Raw genomic sequence first — 22,295 nt, forward strand, 5'->3', positions numbered from 1 at the left:
CTAAACGTTCTAAATAATATCAATCATATTAATAATGTCTTTAACTTTCTCTAAGTAAAGAATTAAATCTTTTCAGTAGAATAGAAGCTATAAGTTTATCTTAAATATAAGGGGAAGTGTGCTAAATGTCAGCTAAATTGTATCATGCTAAGGGCCACTTCTATTAAAAAATAATAAGAGAAAAATCCTATTTTATAAGTGCTCCAATTCAAAGGTGCCACACTTCCCCGACTAAACGAAAGAGCAATGTTGGTTTTGCCTAGGTGTTCTAAATTTATGAAATGTCTTGTTTTATTTTTCTATTTCAAAAGATTTCATGACCAAATTTTTAAGAATTGCGCTTAAAATACGTCGTTTATTGATTTTTAACTAATGACCAGCGCACAATAATTTTTGTTTATAAACATGTTTTCAAAATTTCCCATGAGAATGAGCGAGATGACTAGATCTAGGTCTTACTCACTCTCATTGAAATGTCAAAAACATGTTTACTAAACAAAAGTTATTGTGCGTAGGGCATAAAAATCAAAGGTAACTCTCAAAACACTCAGATGCTAAAAGTGCCACTAAAATAACGGAAGTGCGATAAAGTTACATTGAGTTAGATTTCAGCACCCGTTACAATTTTGAATTATGCTGTTATTAGGTTTACTGCGCAATTGAAAGGTTTAAGCACATGCATGCCAGTAAAGAGATTTTGTTCGGGAGGGAGTAAACGGGATGGTGAAAGCGTCGCAGTGACAGATGAGTTTTACACACGAATTTGTTTATTATTAAATTTTCGCAGAAAAGCCGTGAAAAATGCCAGGAAATTGGCAAAATTGGTGCAGGTTTTGTGCTAAAAGTGATTTTACTGAAGAAGACAATGCGTATGAAGTCGAATCATTTGAAAATCAGCTACAAATCATCAACAATTGCTTCAAGATTTCGGTAAGAAATTTTTTCTATTGTTTCTTACTTTTAATGGCAATTAACTGTTTTATAATGAATTACTAAGTTAGAAAAGTTGACGATGAAGATCTTTAAATTGTTAGGAAGGAGAAAAATTGCTTAAAATCATTATTTTTATGTGTCCCATTTCCTGGTAATGGAAACCCTTTAAATGTTTAAATGTCTTACCATTTAGCTAAGGCCCTTGGCAGGAATTCGGCCTTTGGTTTGCGGAGAATGTTGTGGCTTCTTAGCGAAATTGGGCAGCTTCAGAGACCGTTGTGTGAAAACGGATGAGATGTTCAGGGACATAATGCAGAGCAGTATTCAAGATCTCGATCTTCAATCAATTAGACTGAAACACCAGATTGATCAAGAGAAAATTGTTAGTCCGAAATGTACCTGAATTATTTTTCAATTTTTTATAAAACGAATTTTCTTGCAGCAATTCAAGGCAGAAATTGCGGAGATTGTCGACGATGATGTTATTGTCATTAAACAAGAAATAAGTACAGAAGACCTTACAGTAGAAGACTCACACAAAAGATCCAAAAAGGAAAAGAAGAAAGAGAAGAAAAGGAAGAGGAAGGCATCTCCGGAACGTGATGAGCAAGGTAAGTCCTTTGTAAATATTACAAATATATACCCCTCAATTCTGAGATAAGTCTTTCTAAATTAAAAACACGTTTGAATACTGAATCCTATTCTATGATAAAGATTCGACATTTACCATCTGACCAAGAGTTGATTAATTGACTACTGATTGTTGTAAACTTGTCAACAGAGTAAAAAAAAAAACATTGACTTTTTGCATGAAAATGAGACTTTTGAGGTTATACACCGCCGCATTAGATTGAGATTGAATTGTTCCAAAATTCTCAATCCAATCGTAGTGGTTTATATCGCAAGAATTGGAATAACTTTTGCGCGAATAAAGATTGTGAAGTTAGGTGCAATTGTGTGGTGCAAGGAGTTTCACAAAATGAACATAATCAAATATTTGATGGCTAAAAGGATGCTGAGAGCAAGAAGAAGGCAGAGGAAGTTCAGAGAAAGTTGTTGGGCTTCTTCGGGACGACCTACAACATCGACCTAATCCTATCCCTTCCGGAGATTGATGCTCTTCGGGACTTCATCTGAAAGGAATTCCTTTATAATATTCTTTATAATCAATACACTATACTGTAATCATTACCATTGCTACTCTGTTCGGTGGAGTGCCTCCCGGGGACGACTCTGGAACAGCTGATCCAGAATATTTTGAAACTCATGTTCCATTCGATTATTCCCTGATTCTGCGTTGTGCGCTTTAACTCCTTTTCCACAACTTTGAAGATCTCAGAGTTGCGATGTTTTTTGTTATCGATCATAGCCAATATTTGCTTTTCTTCGATGATATGAAGAAAAACTTTGGTCTCTTCACTAGACCAGTTCTTCTTTTCACTCTTTCACTTTTTTTCCCTTGCTGTTTTCACAGAATCGCGAATTTTCTTTACGATTTTCGCTTTTTCTTTCTCAGAAGGGAGCACAAGAACACTTTTGGCGCTGAGAAAATAGTGAAGTTCGGTAGTACTTTGACAGCACAAAAAACCAATCAATCGCATATAAAAGTCCCTTCAAATGCATTTTCTGGGTTTTGGGACACTGTCAATTAAATTCAATTCGATACGAGAGGTCGTATTGGATTTTGCGATGTATCATCCTAAAGCCCAAGATAGACACAGGGATCGACTTAGGGATCAGACCGAAAAATTAAGATTGGTGTCGATACACTCACGGATCAGCCTATAATTGGGAGGATCAGGCTGATCTTTTAAATCCGCGAGGTCTAGTGAAATTACGGGGATTGGGCGACATCAGCGCCAGTGTTGAAAATAAAAAGCTTCACTTTGGGTGTTTTTGGGTGCTTTTCGAAATGTCAATTGGGTGAAAAAACATGGAGAGTAATGGTACGCAATATAGCAAAATCTTAAAATTCATTAAGATTGGAGTAAAGAGAAGATCAGACTGCTCCTTTCTGTACGAAAAGTCCATTGATAATGCACTTAAGAAGCCTTTCAGCAATAAAAGTGTGGAGATTTAATAGAAATTTACGCTGTAAACGCTAATCCTTGATCCTAAATCCTCAGTGTATGATGATTTGGGCTGATCCTTTACCGCCAAATTTTACGAGCTGAGTATTCTCTAGGATCAGCCTGTGTCTATTTTCGGCATAAGGCCCTTGATAGACATGAGGATTAGTCTAGAGACGGCTTAGCGTAATTATTTTGGAAATAATGGTTAAACTACATTTCCATAATTTTCCACTAAGTCGTCTCTCGGTTTAAGTCGTACGTGTGTCTAGAGCATAAGATTGGAATAATCGTCAATCTTATGCGGCGGTGTAAGTGGCCTCAGACGGATTTAATAGATACTAAGCGATATCCAGATCAAGATTGAAGTCTTATTAGCTCTACTAGATCTACTCGGGAATTAGCCGTGTCTCGCCGGCTGTAAGACGACGACAAATACAGAGTATTTACAAAAAAAATACAGTCCACTCGATTTGACGACGACAACAACAGGAATTAAAGGCAAATATTTTCCCTCGCGCATTCTAGTTAAGTTTAAATTTGTAAGCAAAAATTTATGGCCGGAAGTAGAAAATCGGGGAAACTTACAAGAGATTTCCGCACGTTTCTAGCCAACAAGTGCATTCTAAGAATTTTAAGAAGATTCTTTTGGACAGAATTTAGAGTAAACATGATCTATCAAGTATAAAGGGTTGGCGAAGCATCCCAGGCTTTGCTAAGTGCCCGAACACGTCACTTAGATGCTACACCTCAAAAGTACTTTCGTATCATTTAGCGTTTACTGCTTCACAACCGATTTGAACCGATTTATAAATCACTCAAAATAATTTCCAAAATATACCTCAGGAGTAATTTAATTAAATTTTGTATAAAAATTAATTATAGGTTATGAAACGGTGCATTATCGGTTCAAAACTGATTGGAACCGGTTCAGTTTTGTCGAAAATTCCAAGACCTTTCCAATGAGTCCACAGAGACCCCATTTGCCTGATAAATGCGCTCCCTAGATCATTTTTTAACCTTTGTCCTTGAAAATCCGTTACTAGGAATGATTCAACGGTATTTTCGAACATGGTCAATTGTCCAAAAATGAAAAGAATCGCACGACGCGTTTTCGAGCAATCCCAAAAAACATGGTTTTTTTAGGGGAAGAGGTGGGGGAAAATGAGGGGCATGTAAACGATCCTTGAGTCGACTTATGGGAGGTCCCCCTTAGGTCCCAAGTCGTTATCTCTAACCGTTTAGCCTCTATAGCTGGCGACAGTCTGACGGACAAACAACGTTACGGCATTTCTCAGAAATCGTCTGAAACGCGAAGATTTGTTGAGAAAAGTGATCTCCAAGGGTCAAAAAATCGAGGAATTAGCAGTAAAAAGCCCCTTTTATCTATCACATGGGTCAATCTTAAGCGTCACTAGGCAGATTCTGCCATTTGATTTTGTGTTTCCAAGTGAATCATACCTACAAGGATTTGATAATCTCAGTAATATTCAACATTTTGATGTGACAAAATGGACCGTGGTAAGTAGTTTCAGCAAATTCATTGTAAAAAAAACTAATTTCCTTTTGATTTTTATCCCTGAATATCCAATTTTTCTTTCGTATTTTCCTAACATTTATCAGAGAAGTTATTTATTCTACGATAGATTACTAGAGAACGTAGACGTCTTGTATCACGCTAACTTCCGGACGGGAAGTCGTTCCCCTTTCACTCATTCATTTTCAACCGCTTTTTCGTAATATTGTCGCGATCTTAAAGTATCAAGGTTTGACCTTCGTGCTAAGATGGCCATGGACGCATATACTGCTTTCTAATTTCTGGTAGATAAAACCGGCGGTGAGACTTCTATTCTGCTGTTTCAGGACAAAATTGTCCTTCCGGTGAACGTTGGTGAGGTGATTTAATCCAAAAATTAAAACACTCAAGGTTCTAGAGCTTTCGACACTATATCGTGTCTTTTTCAGTGGTTCTTGGTTAGTCTATTATCTTGGATATTGTCACTATTTTTGTCTAAAAGTTGGGAGCTCTAGAACCAAGCCGTTTTGCACAGAAAAAAGACAGAAAAATTGTTAGTGATAATTTTTGTGATTTGTTCATTAATGTAAGTTATTTATGTCCAAAAATTGTTGATAATTAATTGCAATGATCCTAATTCTAGATGAGTAATGATTTTGATCTGTTTCTGACCCGACCCGACTCGTGTGAAAACAGATAATCTTATCCGACCTACAAACTGACTAACTGACCCGGACTAAATAACTGTCCCTCACTCTAATTTTTCGTTTTTCAAACGTACGACTTTTTTCGGAACGGAGGGAGTATTAGTTAATAAGAATTTTAAAAGAAAATCAACTGAAAAGTATTTTTAATATATTACAGTTAAGTCATTTCAAAGGGAAGTACGGCACTTTAAGAACAAAATCGCCAAAACCATCCAGAATGAAACACAGAATGCATACAAACTAGACAGAATTTTGGAAATTCTGACTAAAGGCAGTTCAAGCAATGTGAATTGGGGTTCAAATCAAGTGAACTCACTATCAGAAGAAATAATTGAGGGCCTACCATTGACTACTGAAGAAGACTTGGTGGAATTTGAAAAGAAACTTGAAGACCGAAATTTTAAAGCAAGATTCTTGAGATTTATGAAACCCTATGCTGGAGCAAGTGGTAAAAGTGATGGAGAAAAGATAGGTTTCAAAATAATTGATAGAGTCTTTACTCGCCATTTACTAAAAAAATTTTCCTGGACCGGTGTAACCAAGGGATGCCTACCAAAAAAGGCATTTAGAGGCTACGTGAATGTCATCACAGCTTTCTACGAAGTAGTAAGTGGTGCAGACCACCAATACACTTTCATAAAAAACGAACAGTTTTTCAAAGACAAAATTCTCAGGCATGCTGAGGCACGCTCAAAGAATATAAGGAAATAAAAGTTATTCTTTTCTTAATTTTTATTGTTTTCTTTTCGTCCTGCCCCTTTCTATCTATCCTGTATTATTCCATAGTATTCGTTAAGTATACTCAAATTAAGTTCGGACATGGAAAGAATGTTGACAACTAGTCATGTTTTGTCAAAATTTCGAAAGTGGGAAATAAATTAGGCCAAATGATCGACTTAATCTCGAGTCCAAAAAGTGAAAATAAATTCCACAACGAGCTCCAAACTGTAAAAAATATTTTCCACAAATAGGGGAAGTGCTCATAATTTTGGACAGTCTGCTTATAAGCATCGAAGTTCCAAGTTTGAAGTGCGATATTTTCTATACTAATTGACATTTCTTGTTACTCTCTTTTCAGAAGGGTTGTTTAGAAACTTAGCAAGCTATTTATCGTCTTATTTTTATTAAAATTAGTTTTAATACGTTTAAAAATGAATTGATAAGTAGAGGTGACCTTGGCTCTTATTTTGGACAACTTGTTTATTAATTTGTCCAACTTGGTTGTAAACTTGGACAGCTAATCCGCCTCCATAGGATGCCCATTGTTCTTCATTTGATGAACCAATCTTACCAAGTCCTCTTCCTGTTCATGTAAGGGAAACGTAGAATGTCACAAGAAGCCCGGAAACTTTCCATATCATTCATTAAAGTGAGTTGACTTCGGTGCTCCAAGTACGTGCGGATTCGCTCATTCCCTGACCTTTCCGGGAGCCTTTCAAGGCATTTCTCGCTACATCTCTTCCGTAGAGATGATGCTCCTTTGTTTCTCCAGGCATTTGTCCAACCTAGTCATCACAAAAGCTAAAATTTCACGAAATTTCGTGAGAAAAACACCTGTCCAAAATAAGAATCATCACCTCACTGGTGAATGTCTTAAAAAATTTCCCATTTTTCACACGAAAAATATAATTCACAAGGCAAATCTCACTTCAGGTCAAATGTACAAATCATCAGTAACGTGAATCAACACAATATTCAATGAATATTCAATAATATCACTCAAAAACAGCGAACAAACTTTGTTAGTACTTCACCAAAACTAAATAAGACTGAAGTAAGCCACGAAGTTCTGTCATATTTCTCGTAAGCAATTGCTCACACTGAATTTTCAACAAAGCAATTTCAACTCAAATCATATTCAAATTTTAACGTATTTAGTGTTAAAATCTTCCAAAAAGAACAAATATTTAGATAGAATTCATTATTCAACAAATATTGCAATAAAAATCCATCATTTTAATCAATTTATTTTTAGTGTCCAATGTTATCCTCAAAGTGTCCAAAATAAGAAACTGGACAAAATTATGAGCATTTCCCCTATATTTCCTCTATATATTAAAAAGGTCGACTTATGGGCGGGGGGGGGGTTTCCTCGGAAAATCGAAAGTTCATATCTCTTACCGTTTTTCCTCTACATGGGTAACAAGTTCACGTACAGAAAAAAGAATATTTAACCATGTACGGGTACTCAAACAGGTTATTTACTGATTTATTACCAATTGTGACCTATATGCAATCGGGTTGTAAATTTCAAGACCTTTCCAACAAATCTAAATTTAACCAAATCGGTTGACAAATAGACCCTCTAAAGTAGTAAAACTTTTCCTTCAAGAATTCAATATGGTGATTTTTGTAGGTCAGAGGTGTGTTGGGACGAAATATTCGCCTGATCCACCTTCAAAACATTCAAAAATAAAAGAAATCGTAGGAGCCGTTTTTGTGAAAAACCAAAAAAACATTGTAGTAGGACTGTTAAGCCTGGAGGGAGAAAGCCCGTCCTGATGAAGACTCTTTTAAGCCAACGAACGGTATCAATCATTGCTCAGTTGGGGTTTTAACGTTGAGGGGTGCTATAACAATGGCTAACTTCAAGTTACTACATCGCTATAATTCCGTTAGGTAGGGTTGTGAGTGCTCGGCGAGTTATTCCGAAGACATAATAGAATCGGCTCCTCACGTCCTCACTCAGTCAGTCTTCACCAGTGAAGCGAGGAGGACATTGGATTTGTGGCCTTCTTGGAATGGGCAATGGGGCTCAATCTCAGGGAGGCTAGCGATGAAGGCTGCTCCAGCATGTTCTGGTGTGGGGCCTGTAGCATTCGTGCTACAACATTGTTTTGACGGGCATGGAGGGGGTGGGGAAGTAGAAAAAAACGTTTGGAGATATTATTTTTTTATATTGAGGGTCGCTGATGACCGGAAGTTGATATCCTTTACCGTTTATGCTCCAGGACGGTGACAAGATGAAAAAAGACGATTATATATAACTCTCTTTGAGTTCGAGCAGTGAAAAGTTTACAGTAGAGTCTCTCAAATTCGAAAGATTGGGGGGTATTTTTGACATTTCTCACCTCCCAAATTCGAACGATATTTTTAAAACTAACTGAATTTATGTGAGAATAAATTGCACTTTGAATCAAATTCCCGTAATTTCTCACAAGTCTTAGTGGTAACATACTTCCTTTTCATTTTACACGACCATAATGTATGTAAACATTCAGGAAGAAGCACATAAATATGATTTTCATTCACGAAGAATACGAACTTTCTAACATAACCTCACAAGTGATATTTTGAATCCAAACGGCGTTCGAATTTGAGAGATTCAGATTTGAGAGACTCTACTGTATATTTTTTGTTGAGTCGTAAAAAGTACTCCGTATCAAAAAGTCATTCGTTTGAGGAATATTTGGTGATTAAGAAATGATTTCAGAAAATGGTTTTGTTATTGGTAAATATCTTATGTGTGAACTACCTTTCATATTCAGTGCTAATTTTGGGGTGCTGCCGCAATGGTAAGTTGAGGAACAAAAATGTGTTAAAGATGTCTGTTTTCGCATTTTTTCCTAATGAGCTCCAATGAGTTAAATTAATAAAAATTCAACTGCGGCGGACTAGGATTTTGCTTTAAACTCAATTGTACAAGACGTCGCTAGAATATCACACCAAAATTGTCCTAAACAAATTCTTTAAAAAAATTTACTTTAAATTTCTGCCATTTCGAATTTCAATATTCTTGACACCTCAATCGTTAACCATGTCAACAACAGTGATTTTTTGTGTAGTTTTGTGGAATTTTAGGATGGCAAAACGTTTGAATTTCATTTTCATACTTTATCATTAAAATAAATGTTCCTTTCATAAACTTGCCCACTTTTATGTAACTTGTCGGTTTAAACTTTCGAACTTCCAACGGGTTTTTAGGTAAGTTCTCTCTGATATACCTTCGAATCGGTAAAAGAAAAATCGCAACTGGAGACAGCTCCCAAATCACCAAATATTATTAACGCAACTACTTTTTTCAATTAATTTGTCGCAATCCTGGAGCTTGAAAGTAATACATAATCAACTTTCTATCTTCTATTAAAAAAAAAAATAGTTGACAAGGTTATCTTTAATACGTTTTCTTCTTCCCCGCCACCTCCAATCTTCTCATCGAAAACCGAATCCAAAACAAAATAACAAAATGGCGATGTCATTTTGGATTTTTCTCCAAATTGACATGGACAGTTCTAAACATTTTCGGTTATGTTTTGAAGGCAGATTAGGTGATGATTTCCAAGGATCAAAAAATTCACAATTTTGATTTTATTTATCGTCAATTTAAAGAAGCTTTATAGGGCCTATTTCTCAACTTGTTTAGACAAGATTACACTTTTAAAATGATGTTCGAAAGGACATCACTAACATCATACACAATATTCAATCTTTTCAATTCGAGCATTCCGTAAAGACCGATTTGTTGATGTTTTTTTATTCTTTCCAGTTAAACAATTAAAAGTAGATGTCGCCAAAAACTTTACGGAGCTCTCGATGAAGATTGACAGACTGTTGCAAATTGCTGCCACGAAAACGATAAATGAAATTCCTACAATACAGTTTTACCAAAAATTTCCCTTGTGTACGGTGGAGGAGGTGGGACAGTTCGAGGACAAATTGAAGACGAAGGACTTCCGTGATGATGTATTTCAGCAATTGACGATTATTGGCGGCCAAACCGGAAAAGAAAATGGATTTAAAATTGCGGCGAAACTTGTTGATTATATGTTCACGAGGGCAGTCCAACAACAATATACTTGGACAGGATGTTCTAAGGGTCCGACAAAGAAGCTTCCATTTATGAAAAACTCAAACATAATTGATCTCTTTCACGCAGTTGTTAATGCAGCTGATCAAACTTTTACTCTACATAACAATGAATTATTTTTTAAAGTAAAAATATTGAAACATGGAAATGCTCGAAATGCTAACAAAGAAAAATAAGAGAACTAAAATGAGAGAAGAAATGATAAAGTATGAACTTTATGAATTTAAAGCGCTGTGGAATTTAAGTCAATAAAGAGATATTCTGTGAATTAAAAGATTTTTTTTTGTATTATTTACTTAACTCTTTCCGGACCGCAGCATATGCTGCAAGCCAATTTTCACAATTTTTTAATCAAAAATATCTAAGCTCAGGAATTAATTCAGGTCCTACAAAAAATATCTTACATTTGGACGTCCTTATAGTTTGTAATCATCAAAAAGAATTGAATTTTTCTCAGTTCTGAATAATTAAAAAACACTGTTTTTCACTGAGTATTCATATGCTGCTTTGGGTACTCAGAGTCCCAAAAGAGACGAAAGAGTTAACTTTTCCTGAAATATCTTCGCTCAAAAATCAACTGGGTTCGAATCAATTGGTTGGAAAAACAAAAATGGGTTCTCTGAAATCTTATTCGTCTTTGAATTCAAAACATTCTGGAATTGTATCCCCAATGACTAATCATAAAATGGTAAATCAATGAGATTCGTGTGAAAGGTCAAAATTTTTGTCAAAGGATTAAAAACAAGATTTAAAATAAAAATAAATAATTTATTCTGCTTGCAATGTGTTCTCCACTTTCTCGTCTTCCTGTCCAGGAAAACCATTCTTTATACCGGAAATTCTCGCATTTACTCCCAATAGATTTGTTCACTTTTCTGTAACCAAGAAGAATCAGTTTTTTGGACAGAAAAGTTAGGAAGAAGAAGAATGGGAAAATGGGAAGAAATTGGAAGAAAAATTTTTGAAAATTTTTCGAAGATTATATCAATTATATCAATTATCAATTAAATTGATAGATCTTCACTTATTTATTAATATAAACTAATACGTGGTCCACAAAAACTTGTTTAAATATGTTAAAATACCATGAATATGTGATTGCTCAAATTAATGTGAATTCAGCAAATTAAAATGTTAAAATTGCTCATTAATTTCAATATTAATGCAGTTGAACATGTAGTCTTTTGAAGAAAATTGTTCTTATTAAATTTATTTACTCGTAATTAATATTATTTATGGCCAAAATATAAGATAAGTACAGTGATTTAGTTATGAAGTTGTACGGGAGTCAATCTTCAGTATCGGGTGGAATTCCCTAAGTTCCTCCAAAGCCATTCGAAAAAAATTATTGTGCCAAGAAATCCTCTGTTTGTATGACTTCACACAGATTTTCAATAAGGCTGTATGAGAGTCTCTTCACGAGCCTCCTTACCTACAACTCTTCCTTCTGGCTTTGGAGATCCTTCTGTATAATAGATAAGTGACTTAAAAGACATATTCACATCGAACAGACTGGGCTTTTTTACATGGTCATTGCTTTTTTACTCCTTCATTGCTTTTTTACACGTGGAAAAAATATTCGAAAAATTGCGGCATCAAACCAATTTTCGCATCAATTTGATCTTTTTCCGTTCTCTGAGACAATATTATGTAAAAAGAAAATGATATTTTAGTAAAATTAGCCAAATTTAAATATCTTGAACAAAAAGCAAAAATCAATTGCCCGGTCAATTGCTCTTTTCTTGACAATAGTCCGTTAACATTCTCTATTTGAATTCACTGTTCGAAATTTCATCGACCACTATCGAAATCAGCTGATGCCAGGAAAAATAAAAACAAAGGATATTTTACTCATAAAACTCTTGTGAAAACTTTTGAAATACATTTAAAATGAGTCTAGGCTTAGTAAAATTAAAGTTTAGTATAAAATACATGTGAATAATGTGAACTACATTGTTTTGAACAATTGAAAATATTTCCCACCTTGCACATTTTACTTACACTGGATGGCGCTGTTCTCAATCATCTAATCGAAACCAATGAAGGTGTCATATCACTTCTCCATTGCTTCTTTGAAAATCGATTAAAAGAGCAATGGCCCAGTCTGTTCGATGCTATTATGTACTATCACACGTTTTCCGGACTCATTCACAATCAAAAATCTAAAAATGTTAATGCTTAATTGAATTTAAAATTAAATTGTGAAAATCCTAGTGTGATAGTACCGTAAGGAATTGTACACTTTAAAATTGAAGATCTCTATCGGAGAATACGAAACAACTTTTAAAGACCAATTTAAACATTTAACACTAAAAGTTTCATCTCAGAATTGAAGGGAAATAATAAAAAGTTACACAGATTCTAAAAAGAAATTACTATTTTATCTATAGCTGATCCTAAGAATAAACTCTTTATTGTGTCGTACAATGAAGAGAAGTCCTATATCGCTGTAACATACAAAGGAAAAGACGTACAATACGATGACTTCGTAGTAAAAGGTAAGTTGTTTTCCACATTATTTGTAAGACTCTTCAAAAGTTTTAATTACCGAAATTATATTTTTAAGTGAAATAAACAAATTTGTGAAGATAATCGCATAAATCATAAAATTCTTAGTTTTGTTTTATCTTCGAATAGATTTTTACAGGTTATGTTAACATAACCTCACATTGCTAATTTTTCTTAGCTATGACAATTAGATCCATTAGATCAATCTTCTTCGAATACGTCCAAAGGATCAGAAATTTCAATTAGTTAAAATACTTTTTCCTTTTTAAAGCGTGCTCACACTTGGACCTTAAGGACATCTCGATTTATGATCATAATGATATTAAAATTGATCGAGATGCATTCGTTTACGTTTTCAAAAACCATCCTCCGCAGTATGTTGTGATCAAGTCAAAAGAGACATCCAAAATGAATCCAATAAACGTACGCATAAGCGCAACAGCAAGCAACAGCAATAGTAATGAGACTATTCTTAATCCATCGTGCCGTCAAATTCATTCAGTATGTTTCTGTTGATTAGACTTTGTAGATCTGTTTTTAAGTAGTCTTTTTTTCAGGCATCTCAGGTTCCTTTGCCTGCTAATAAGGAATATATTGTGCAATCATTCACAATTTCGGATCAGTCTACGGATTCACAGGAATTGGAAATTGGTGATACGATTATTGTGAAACAGGAAGAGTGTGAAAAGGAAGCACTCAATAAAATTCGCAGGGACAGATTTTATACAGCACAAAATGGAGAATCTTCCACAGACAGCATGAGTTCAAGAATAGGTATGTTGTTATTCTGTTGAATATTCAGTTCATTTTATTGCTTGAAATTTATCATGCAGCTTATAAATCCTTTTGTTAACATAGTTTTGACTTGAATGAAAGGAAGCAATAATTCCTTTAATTAAGTCTTAACATTATATTTGGAATAATTTTTAAGAATTATAAGTTAGTTCTTGACTTGGTACCTTAATTATGTCTGCAAAGGCTACATTTTGTATAAAAACAGTTTGTAGAGAAAGCCCGTCCCGAAGAAGATTTTTTAAAGCTAACAGTACCAATCACTGTTTAGTTGGGGTCGTGGCTTTGGCAGATGCTTTTGCGAGTAAACTAACCTGTCATTATCACAAGGGAAACGAGGCAATATTTCGGATAACTTAAAATACCGTCCACTTTGAGTGAAACATCGGACACTGCAACTAAATTAATTATGAAATTATTCTGAATATTTAATTAGATGTATAGAAAATCCATTCAATTGTGGATAAAATTTGAATTAAAATTATTTTATTGAAACTTCAGTGTGGTAGGGTTTTACCAAAAGTGTGACAGCACATCGTGCTTTGCAATCGCGTTAGGCAGAAGTGAAGCATCAAATAGTTTTCTTTTGAATAATACTCTTAAAAATAATTTTTTAAAGATTGTCTTAGTTTGTGTTTACAGTGATTGGTTCTGTAGATCTAGAGTGAAATATCTCAGGTGGATAACGTTTTTCGTGTAAAAAATAGACATTCAATTTCTAGGTTTTGCAATGCCCAAAGAATCAAGAAGGCGTCGGCTCTACGGTTCGTATGCTGTGGACAGAGCCTTGGAAGAATTTCGAAAGGGCATGGGACTACGAGAATGTGCACGTAAATTTGGAGTGCCGAAGTCAACTCTCCGGGACAAACTATATAGAAGGTTTCCAGGACCAATTGGTCGTCCTACGGTTTTTTCTCTTAAACAGGAAGAAGACTTAGTACAATGGATTCATGAAATGACTGATAATGGGCGTCTAATTACAAAGAATGTGATTTTGGACGCTGTACAAACGTTGTGTAAGGAGATGAATATAAAGAACCACTTCAAAGATGGACGTCCTGGTCGAAGTTGGTACGACGGCTTTATGCAGCGTCATCCTGATTTGAGAAAGAGGGTGTTTTCGCAAGAGTATAAGGCTATCAAGATGAGCGGAGACATGATTTAAAGATGTAGAAATATATCTCATTGAATTTAATTGAATTTCATTTTTGATCCCATGCGCCTATTTCCGTTTTAGCGTTGATTGGGTTTTAAAATATAAGTGTGGAAAAGAGAAACTTCCTAAGTTTTTTGGTCTTCTGAGTCAAGTAAACGCCCTTCAAAGCTGTTATGAGCATACTGATAGTAATTTGTAGCATTGTTTATTAAACGTATTCATTAGTTTTACATCAAGTTTCAGTAGGGGAAAGCGCGCTACCTTCAATTTCTTTGACAATTCAATTTTTTCTCTATGTTCCTAATGGGTTTGACCTTGACCCATGGTTCTTTTCAGGAAATTTGAAGCATTTGATTAGCTATTAAAATGTAATATTAAAATCGGTCTGTTGAGTCCCTCCACGAGTTCCACAGCAACTTCGGGTTCCTCCTTTACAGTGAAATCCCTTTCAATTTCGTCTACTACTTAATTACCGTCCATTTACCTTGACAACTTAAGATAGACTAAACCAGAGGTGTGCAAGAAACCGTTGAAACCGAATTAACGTCAAAAGAAACATGTACGTCAATGGTCAAAACGCTACTATAACAAACTTATTTTGACGTTAATTCGGTTTCAACGGTTTCTTGCACACCTCTGGACTAAACTAACCTAGATTATTACAAAAGCTTGCTAATGTTCTCGGTTGCCACGACATCTTGTGTGAAACATTAGAACTGTATAACAGGATCAAATCCATTAAAAAAGCATATTGAAAAGAATGAATTGTTCGAAACTTCAGTCGTCTGAAGGTAGCGCGCTTTCCCCTACTGGAACTTGATGGTACATGGTAAACTGATTTACATTGGACCGAACCCTGTTCCGAACGCGTTTGCTGGACGGTGTTCAAACAGGGAACTTTCGTTGCTGGGTTGGCTTGGCACCATCGACTGACTTGACAACTTCAATCATTATCCAGGTTATCCGGGTTTGCGTTGCAGCAGTGCTGCCAACTGATGAAACAAAAGCGAATCCATGCCGTAATTATGCCAAAGAAAACCAATCATTACCAATGCGACCCATCATTGGAAAGGTCTCGATCTCAATTACAATATAACATTTAAAGAAAAAGCATCCACAAAAATATGTGACACCAAAATTTCGAAAATCGATTTTTCGATCAATCGGACCTTCGATTAAATCGTTTGAAGTTGGGATGTCACAAGGGTTGTAGTATTTCACAAGAGGTTTCCAAAATACTAATAAAATGCATCAAATTCTGACAATTAGAACCGGAGATATGACCTTTTTAAAATTCAATGTTTGACCCTTTCTAGCTCGGGTCGGGGGTTTGAGAGTCGAGAGGAACTTTGATTTAAGATAAAGACTTCATAATAAGGGAATTTTCCTTCTGGGTTTGTCTGACAAAGTGTATGCCAAAGTCCTTGAGGGAAGATGCCGAGACACAATCGAGCTCATACTGGGTGAGGAATAATGTGGTTTCAGACCTGGTAGAATCACCACGGATCAGCTTTTTACCCCGATGATGATGGTCGAAAAGGCTTGGTCATTGTACAGAGACTGTATTAGCTGTGTTCGTGTAAATGGATCCAAATCGGAAGGTTTGTAGAAAGGGTGTTGGACTGCGTCAGGGGTGTGGTCTATCACCATTGTTGTTCACACTATACATGGACAAGATTATGGAACACAGTTGGGGGCGAGATGCGATTGGAATTGGGTATTCCAGGGTGAGCCATGTGGTTCTTTTTGGATCTTCCGAAGAAAAACTTCAGCGCACACTTGACCGATACCGATTTTTAAATGTTTGTGCCGAAACAGGTATAAAACTGAAGATAATAAAGTCGGAGGTAATGGTGATTTCTCGACGGTCTGTGCAATACACTCTACATGTTAGTGGAGTTCCATTGAAGCAGGTGGAGAAGTTCAAGTATCTCGGGGTGTTATTCACGAATGATGGTAGGATGGAGGCAGAACTCTCGTAGCGAATCGGTTAAGCTTCTGCAGTTATGAGGGAGCTTGGCAGAAGCGTTGTGAGGAAAGCCGATCTTAGTCGTTCGGTTAATTTATCGGTTTTTAAAGCTGAGTTCTCTCCTATTCTCACCTATGATCATGAGATTTGGGTACTGACCGAATGTATAAGATCGCGAGTATAAGCTGCCGAGATGAGGTACCTCCGGGCGGTTAAGGGAATCACTCGTCGAGATGGAGTAAGGAAAGTCGCCGTTCGTGAGGAGTTAAGGGTCGAGTAGTTGCTTCTTCGTATTGAGAGATCGCAACTTCCATAGCATAGCCATGTTCAGCGGATGAATGAAGAAAGATTCCCCAGAAAATCTACGCAAGCGATTTTGAAGACACCTCAACCTCGGGGTAGACCTAGGACAAGGTGTCTCTGAATCAAATTCAGAATCTTGCCTTGGAGCGCCTTGGGATCGAATCTGATCGAAAGGCGTTGGCTGTGAACCTTGATATTATGGGTCTGCAACCCCGATAAGGATAAGCGACTGAAAATGATGATAGGCATTTGAAGGGATCGGAATGCCATGTCTTATATGGACGAAACTGTAGTCCTCGTCCTTCAAAGTTCTAAACTTCATTCCTGAAAGAATTGTAATAAAAAATCAATCTTTATAAAAATATTAGACTACAAAATTAGGATATTGGTGCTTGTATGCAACATATCTGAAATATTGCCTCGTTCTCATATGCTGCAACGTTACTGGGAGCTCATACTCATACTTTTTAACACATGACCACTTACAAGTAGGTTAGTTTTCGTAACTAGGCTCTTACTAGAGCTGTTCTTTTAGGTGAATATTATAGAACAATTTGTCGTCTATTTGTTACTCTTATCAATTGTGTCGGACATACATATTCGGATTTAGAAACTTTCCATGATCATATCTCATCGTACAAAATCTATTTGTAAGCTGTGATCTGCCATTCCATTCTTTCTCAAAAATGCGTAATAACTTTTCCTGATGGTTCTTTCAAAGTCTGCTTGACTTGCCTAACTAGCATGAAAACCGACGATATCCCGAGGGTTCGACCAGGTTCTTGAGGAGTATTGTACCTTGAATCACCGGTCCCACTCAAACTTTATCTGTCGAACGGTTTGTTTTTAGATCTTAGTTTGCCTTCCGCCGATTTCTGTTTCTGAATTCAATATTTTGAGAGCGTTTGATTGTCATATTTAAAAAGGATAGATCATTTCATAATTTAGCAAGGATTTAGAATAGTGACACATGTCAAAATTTAGACCATTTCGAACTTATCAATCTCATTTTAAGAAGTTTTTCCTTAACTTCATACAATAATTAATAACATATTGATACAGCAAATGGAGTTCCGGCTGATGGTATGAATTTTTTGGAGGAGCTTCCTGATGATACATTTATCCAACCTACACCTATGAATTCTATCCTACATCAAAACTGGGAAGATTGGACAAAGGACATTGGACTTTATTCCCAACTTAATGATTCATCAAATATGAGTATGGGAAATAATTCGAGTTTGCCTCTAGCAAATTTTGGAAGTATGTATTCGCTGAATATTCAACTCAGGGACATTCTGAAATGTCCTGATGGAAGAAAAATCATTCAGTTCTATGCGGCACGTGGAAGTCTTGATCGTACCAGAAGGGACAGTTTGATCAAACTTATTCTAGATTATGCTGATAGGCACAACATGCGTCTATCTTGCAAGATTCTAGAGTCGATTTCTGAAGAAATTCAAGACATATTTCCTTCGGAAGTTAAGGTTGTTTAAAGACTTTTTTTACGGTTTTGAAGAATCTTAAAGTATTTCTGCTTTTAGGAATATTATTATTCGCCAAAAGGTAAATTTCAGAAGTTCTATGGTGGTTTGCTGTATGCACGCTATCATAACAGAAAAAGACCTGCTGCTAAGAGAAAGAGAGAACCGGAAAATATAACTATACAGCAGATACAGCATAATCCTGAATCTCAAAATATGCAGGAGCTTTTGGCTATCAAAGAACGACTGAGATCCACAGAAATCACTGAAATCTCACCTGAAATCCAGTCAATGTGGACAGCAACGAGTTCTTTGCGGAAGAAAGAACTTCAGGCTAATAAAGAAATATTCAACGAGTGGCCATTATATACTCATAGCCATGGCTATGTTTTTGTAAGTGATCGAAAATATCAAAATTCTGTCAAAGGTATAATTTTGACATGTCAATTTCTAGATTTCCGAGGATTTTTGCAATTGGTATCCTAATGCCGAATCATTGGATAGCAAATGGTCAGTATTTTTCAAAAAAATCGTTCCTATCCTGCAAATGCAAGTCAAAGATCGTCAGAATAGACAAATGTTGGACGATGTCATTGCCTGTGTTGAAGGTGAAGGTAAGACCTAAAAATACCCCTAGGTGGCACTGTAGTACATAAATATGTGAATTTTGTTTGGATTACAGAAACCAGACAATGCTCAATTATAAAAATTTTGCATTCTGTATTGAAACCTCGATGCTTCGTCAAAAAAACCGATCCTACAGATCCTACCAAAATCAAATACATCAAGCCAACCATTGCTGATGCTCAGGAAAATATGCTGATCACTCTTCATAGTGAAAATGAATACCAATTGCGTTTAGATGCTTTTGTAAAATACTTGCAAGAAACTGGTAGATCCTTCCATCCTATCATATTTCGCATTATTGGGATAGGATATAAGGTTTTCTGCCATGGAGAGATTCAATTTCATGTTCAGACCTTGAAGGAAGCTATCGATATCTGCTTCAAGTCATTCCACGTGCTTCATGGTGGGCAATACCCTATAGAATCTGAGATAGTCTGGTTCTTCATCCAGACGTATTTCTATGAGATCAAAACTATCAATGATGCACGAGTCATTGGCAGTTGTGTGGATATTGTCAATCAATTGAAAATGGGAATCGAATCATAAGATAGAATACATTATCAGTGTAAGTTCTTGAATAAAATGTAATATATGTATGAAAATTGTAAAGTTGTAATTCCTTAACATAATTTTTTTGTTAAAAAGAAACAAAATTTATCGTTGTCAATTTTTTGTCTTTTAAAAGTTTTCTTTAATCTATTTTTTAAATGGAGTACCTAACCTATACCAGAAATTAAAGTTAACTCTTTGTTTTTTGTTTTAATATCAGTGAAGCTGTCAAATTCAAGGTGAGTTTAAGGTTTTACTCAAAGTTCGATTCCCGGCCGGACAAAATTATTTTGAAATTTTTACTTTGATGATCCGTTAAATTATGCAGTTCTAGATTAATTTAATTCTTTTCGGTATTTTTTTAGACCAAGTTTTAAGAGAATTCTACCAATTCTAAATTTGCTTGTGTATCATGTATCGTATTAGGTGAGATTCTTAACAATCTCACCTACTATAATCCTAACAAAATTTCATGTCGTTCGATCGACCTCAAATTTGGCCAAAATGTGTTTCAGCACTTCCTGATCACGAATATATATGTGGCTAATTTACGTTCCCGGCCGCTCTTTGGAGCTTAATAGCTCCTAAACTGAAAAAGATATCGACTTGCGGTTTTCGGCAAAGGTTATATATCGGGTGAAAATTGCAACTTGGTGCATAGACCCCCCACCCCCCACCCCTCCTTCCGCCATTTTGAAGACCCCCCTTTTTTTAAAAAGAAAATTTTTAAATCTTAAAAGTTAAATAACTCAAAAATTCCATTGTGCATCTGGCTGAAAATTTAGTATGTTGTAGCCGTTGATTATACCTATCAAACAAAAAAAACCTTAAGTCGATCCATAACCCCTGACCCGAGCTATAAGGGGTCAAAGTTCGAACATTGACCGGCCTCTATCTCCGGTTCTAATTAACATAGCGACCTGAATTTTACCTTTTTGGTTTCGTCTCGATGAGCACTTTCAGATGGAAGTTCAAAAAGTCACCACAGGTGGCGCTGTGATAGCGTCAAAATTAATCGAAATTCAAAGTCACTTTTCTCAAAAACGGCATTGTGCAAGTTAATGAAATTTTAGTATGTTGTAGTCCAGTCTAGGACGTTTCCAAAATGGTGCGTAAGTGCGCTGTAGTTTCAATAGAACCGGAGATATGAGGGGTCAAAGTTCACGAAATTCAAAAAATCATATCTCCGGTTCTATGTGACCGATTTTGATGAATGAGGGCTTAAACGAAAGATCTCACCAAATGCTACAACTTTCTAGAATGTTTGAACTTCGTGGGACCAACACCAGGGGCGTCACAGTCGAAAAACCAATTTCAATCTCACATAACCTCAATTATCTCGACTGTCGCTGAACCGATTTTGATGATTACTTCAACATAATTGTAGAGCACATTTGTCTCTGCATTTCGTCCATACATCATTTTCCGCTCAGACAACGCTATCACTCCGATTTTGCCGTTTAAGTGTGAAAAAATTGATTTTTCCCATAATAACGCTTTGAAATCACTCAGATGCCAATTTGACTGCCTCTACTCCACAAAGACACTTAAAATAGGGGTTTAAATGGAAAGTCCCACAAAATACAACAATTCTTTGATTTAGTTGAAGTTCAACAAATGAACACTTGGGGCACTCTGGATGAAAAAACGAGTTAAGAAACAAAAAACCTCGCTTATCTTGGCTTCTGAGTAATCGATGAGTTCAAGTTCTACGGCAAAATTATAGAGAACATTCTGGTCTACATTTCACCCATATAACACTTTTCTGTCAGTTCATCCAAATCCTTGACATTTTGGTTCAAATACAAAACTTGTATAATTTCACGAATTTGATTCAAGATAACTGAATGGCGTCTCCCTACTTCAGCATCAAATCGAATTTGCATGCACTCCGAGTTAGCTCACGTTAAGAATCTCACCTACATAAGCCGGTTAGGATTATCTGTCCCTTTATTACAAGTCGCTCCAAATGTTTGCCTATGCTGATGACATCTATAGGTCGCTTACAGCGTGCAATCACGGAGACGTTTGTTGTGGTCGCAGCAGCAGAAAGGATTGGGCTCAGGAACAACGAAGCGAAAAAGGAGTACATGGTGACCAGCAAAACAATACCAAGAGTCTGGTAAAATGTCACGATTGACCAGTGGAATTTTGATATGGGAGCCGTTATGGCTCCGGAATATTTTTCAGATCAGGATAGTTCATAAAGACAAAATTTACATCTCTTTCTTTTTAAAAGCTTTGAATATGTCTATCCCACTCTTTCGCACTCTTCTTTTAATTCTAAACATAACATCAAATTAAATTTATTTCAGCCCAATTTTGAGACCGAAAGAGTCGGCTTAACTTATGCAAATCTTCTGAGAGAGAAAGAGACGCGAATTTTGATTTCATGAAATCATACCGAACTAAAAGGTGTGCCAATGTGTCGAATGCATAAAAAACTTAAGGCCGGCTTCAGACTGACGGCCCAGTTCCCGAAAGTCTCAAAAATCTTTATAACAAGCAATTTAATTGATTTTTCAAAATCTAATGAATCATTTGCTCTTATAATCGAATCCTAATGCCGCAGCTACACCTTTTAGATCGAGAGAATTTCATGCGATCGAAATTTTCATTCTTTTCTCTCTGAGACGTTTTGTATATTTCTGTCCCACTCTTTCGCATTAAGATCCAGATTTAATTTGTTGTGAGAAATCAGGTCGATGAATTTCGGCCGTCAAATTTCAATAAAACCTGCGGATTCGCATATGGCACCACGAGCGCTGAATTGCTTTTGACATGTCTGACAATTCAGGCGGATGTAAACAATAATAATTTTTATTAAAAATGATATAACGAAAAAATAGCTAGATAAATTCTGCATGCATTTAGT

The 22,295-nt window shown here is 35.9% G+C and overlaps 2 protein-coding genes across 2 annotated transcripts in view; both read left to right on the forward strand.

The window, feature by feature from the left end:
• Positions 1–22,295, forward strand: part of LOC129806713 (uncharacterized) — a 52,391-nt gene that overhangs the window by 4,485 nt on the left and 25,611 nt on the right. The window contains exons 6-13 of the mRNA XM_055855484.1: positions 1,127–1,315; positions 1,376–1,544; positions 12,423–12,530; positions 12,812–13,041; positions 13,098–13,314; positions 17,823–18,247; positions 18,305–18,637; positions 18,699–18,858. Coding sequence (XP_055711459.1) covers positions 1,127–1,315; positions 1,376–1,544; positions 12,423–12,530; positions 12,812–13,041; positions 13,098–13,314; positions 17,823–18,247; positions 18,305–18,637; positions 18,699–18,858 — 1,831 coding nt within the window. The remainder of the gene's footprint in view (positions 1–1,126; positions 1,316–1,375; positions 1,545–12,422; positions 12,531–12,811; positions 13,042–13,097; positions 13,315–17,822; positions 18,248–18,304; positions 18,638–18,698; positions 18,859–22,295) is intronic.
• LOC129807199 (uncharacterized) lies at positions 714–19,473 on the forward strand. Its single transcript, XM_055856299.1, has 10 exons — positions 714–930; positions 1,127–1,315; positions 1,376–1,544; positions 12,423–12,530; positions 12,812–13,041; positions 13,098–13,314; positions 17,823–18,247; positions 18,305–18,637; positions 18,699–18,858; positions 18,927–19,473. The coding sequence occupies exons 1-10, from the start codon at positions 802–804 to the stop codon at positions 19,415–19,417; spliced, it is 2,451 nt and encodes an 816-aa protein (XP_055712274.1). The 5' UTR covers positions 714–801; the 3' UTR covers positions 19,418–19,473.

Source organism: Phlebotomus papatasi, chromosome 3, assembly GCF_024763615.1.
Source record: "Phlebotomus papatasi isolate M1 chromosome 3, Ppap_2.1, whole genome shotgun sequence".
Taxonomy (NCBI): domain Eukaryota; kingdom Metazoa; phylum Arthropoda; class Insecta; order Diptera; family Psychodidae; genus Phlebotomus; species Phlebotomus papatasi.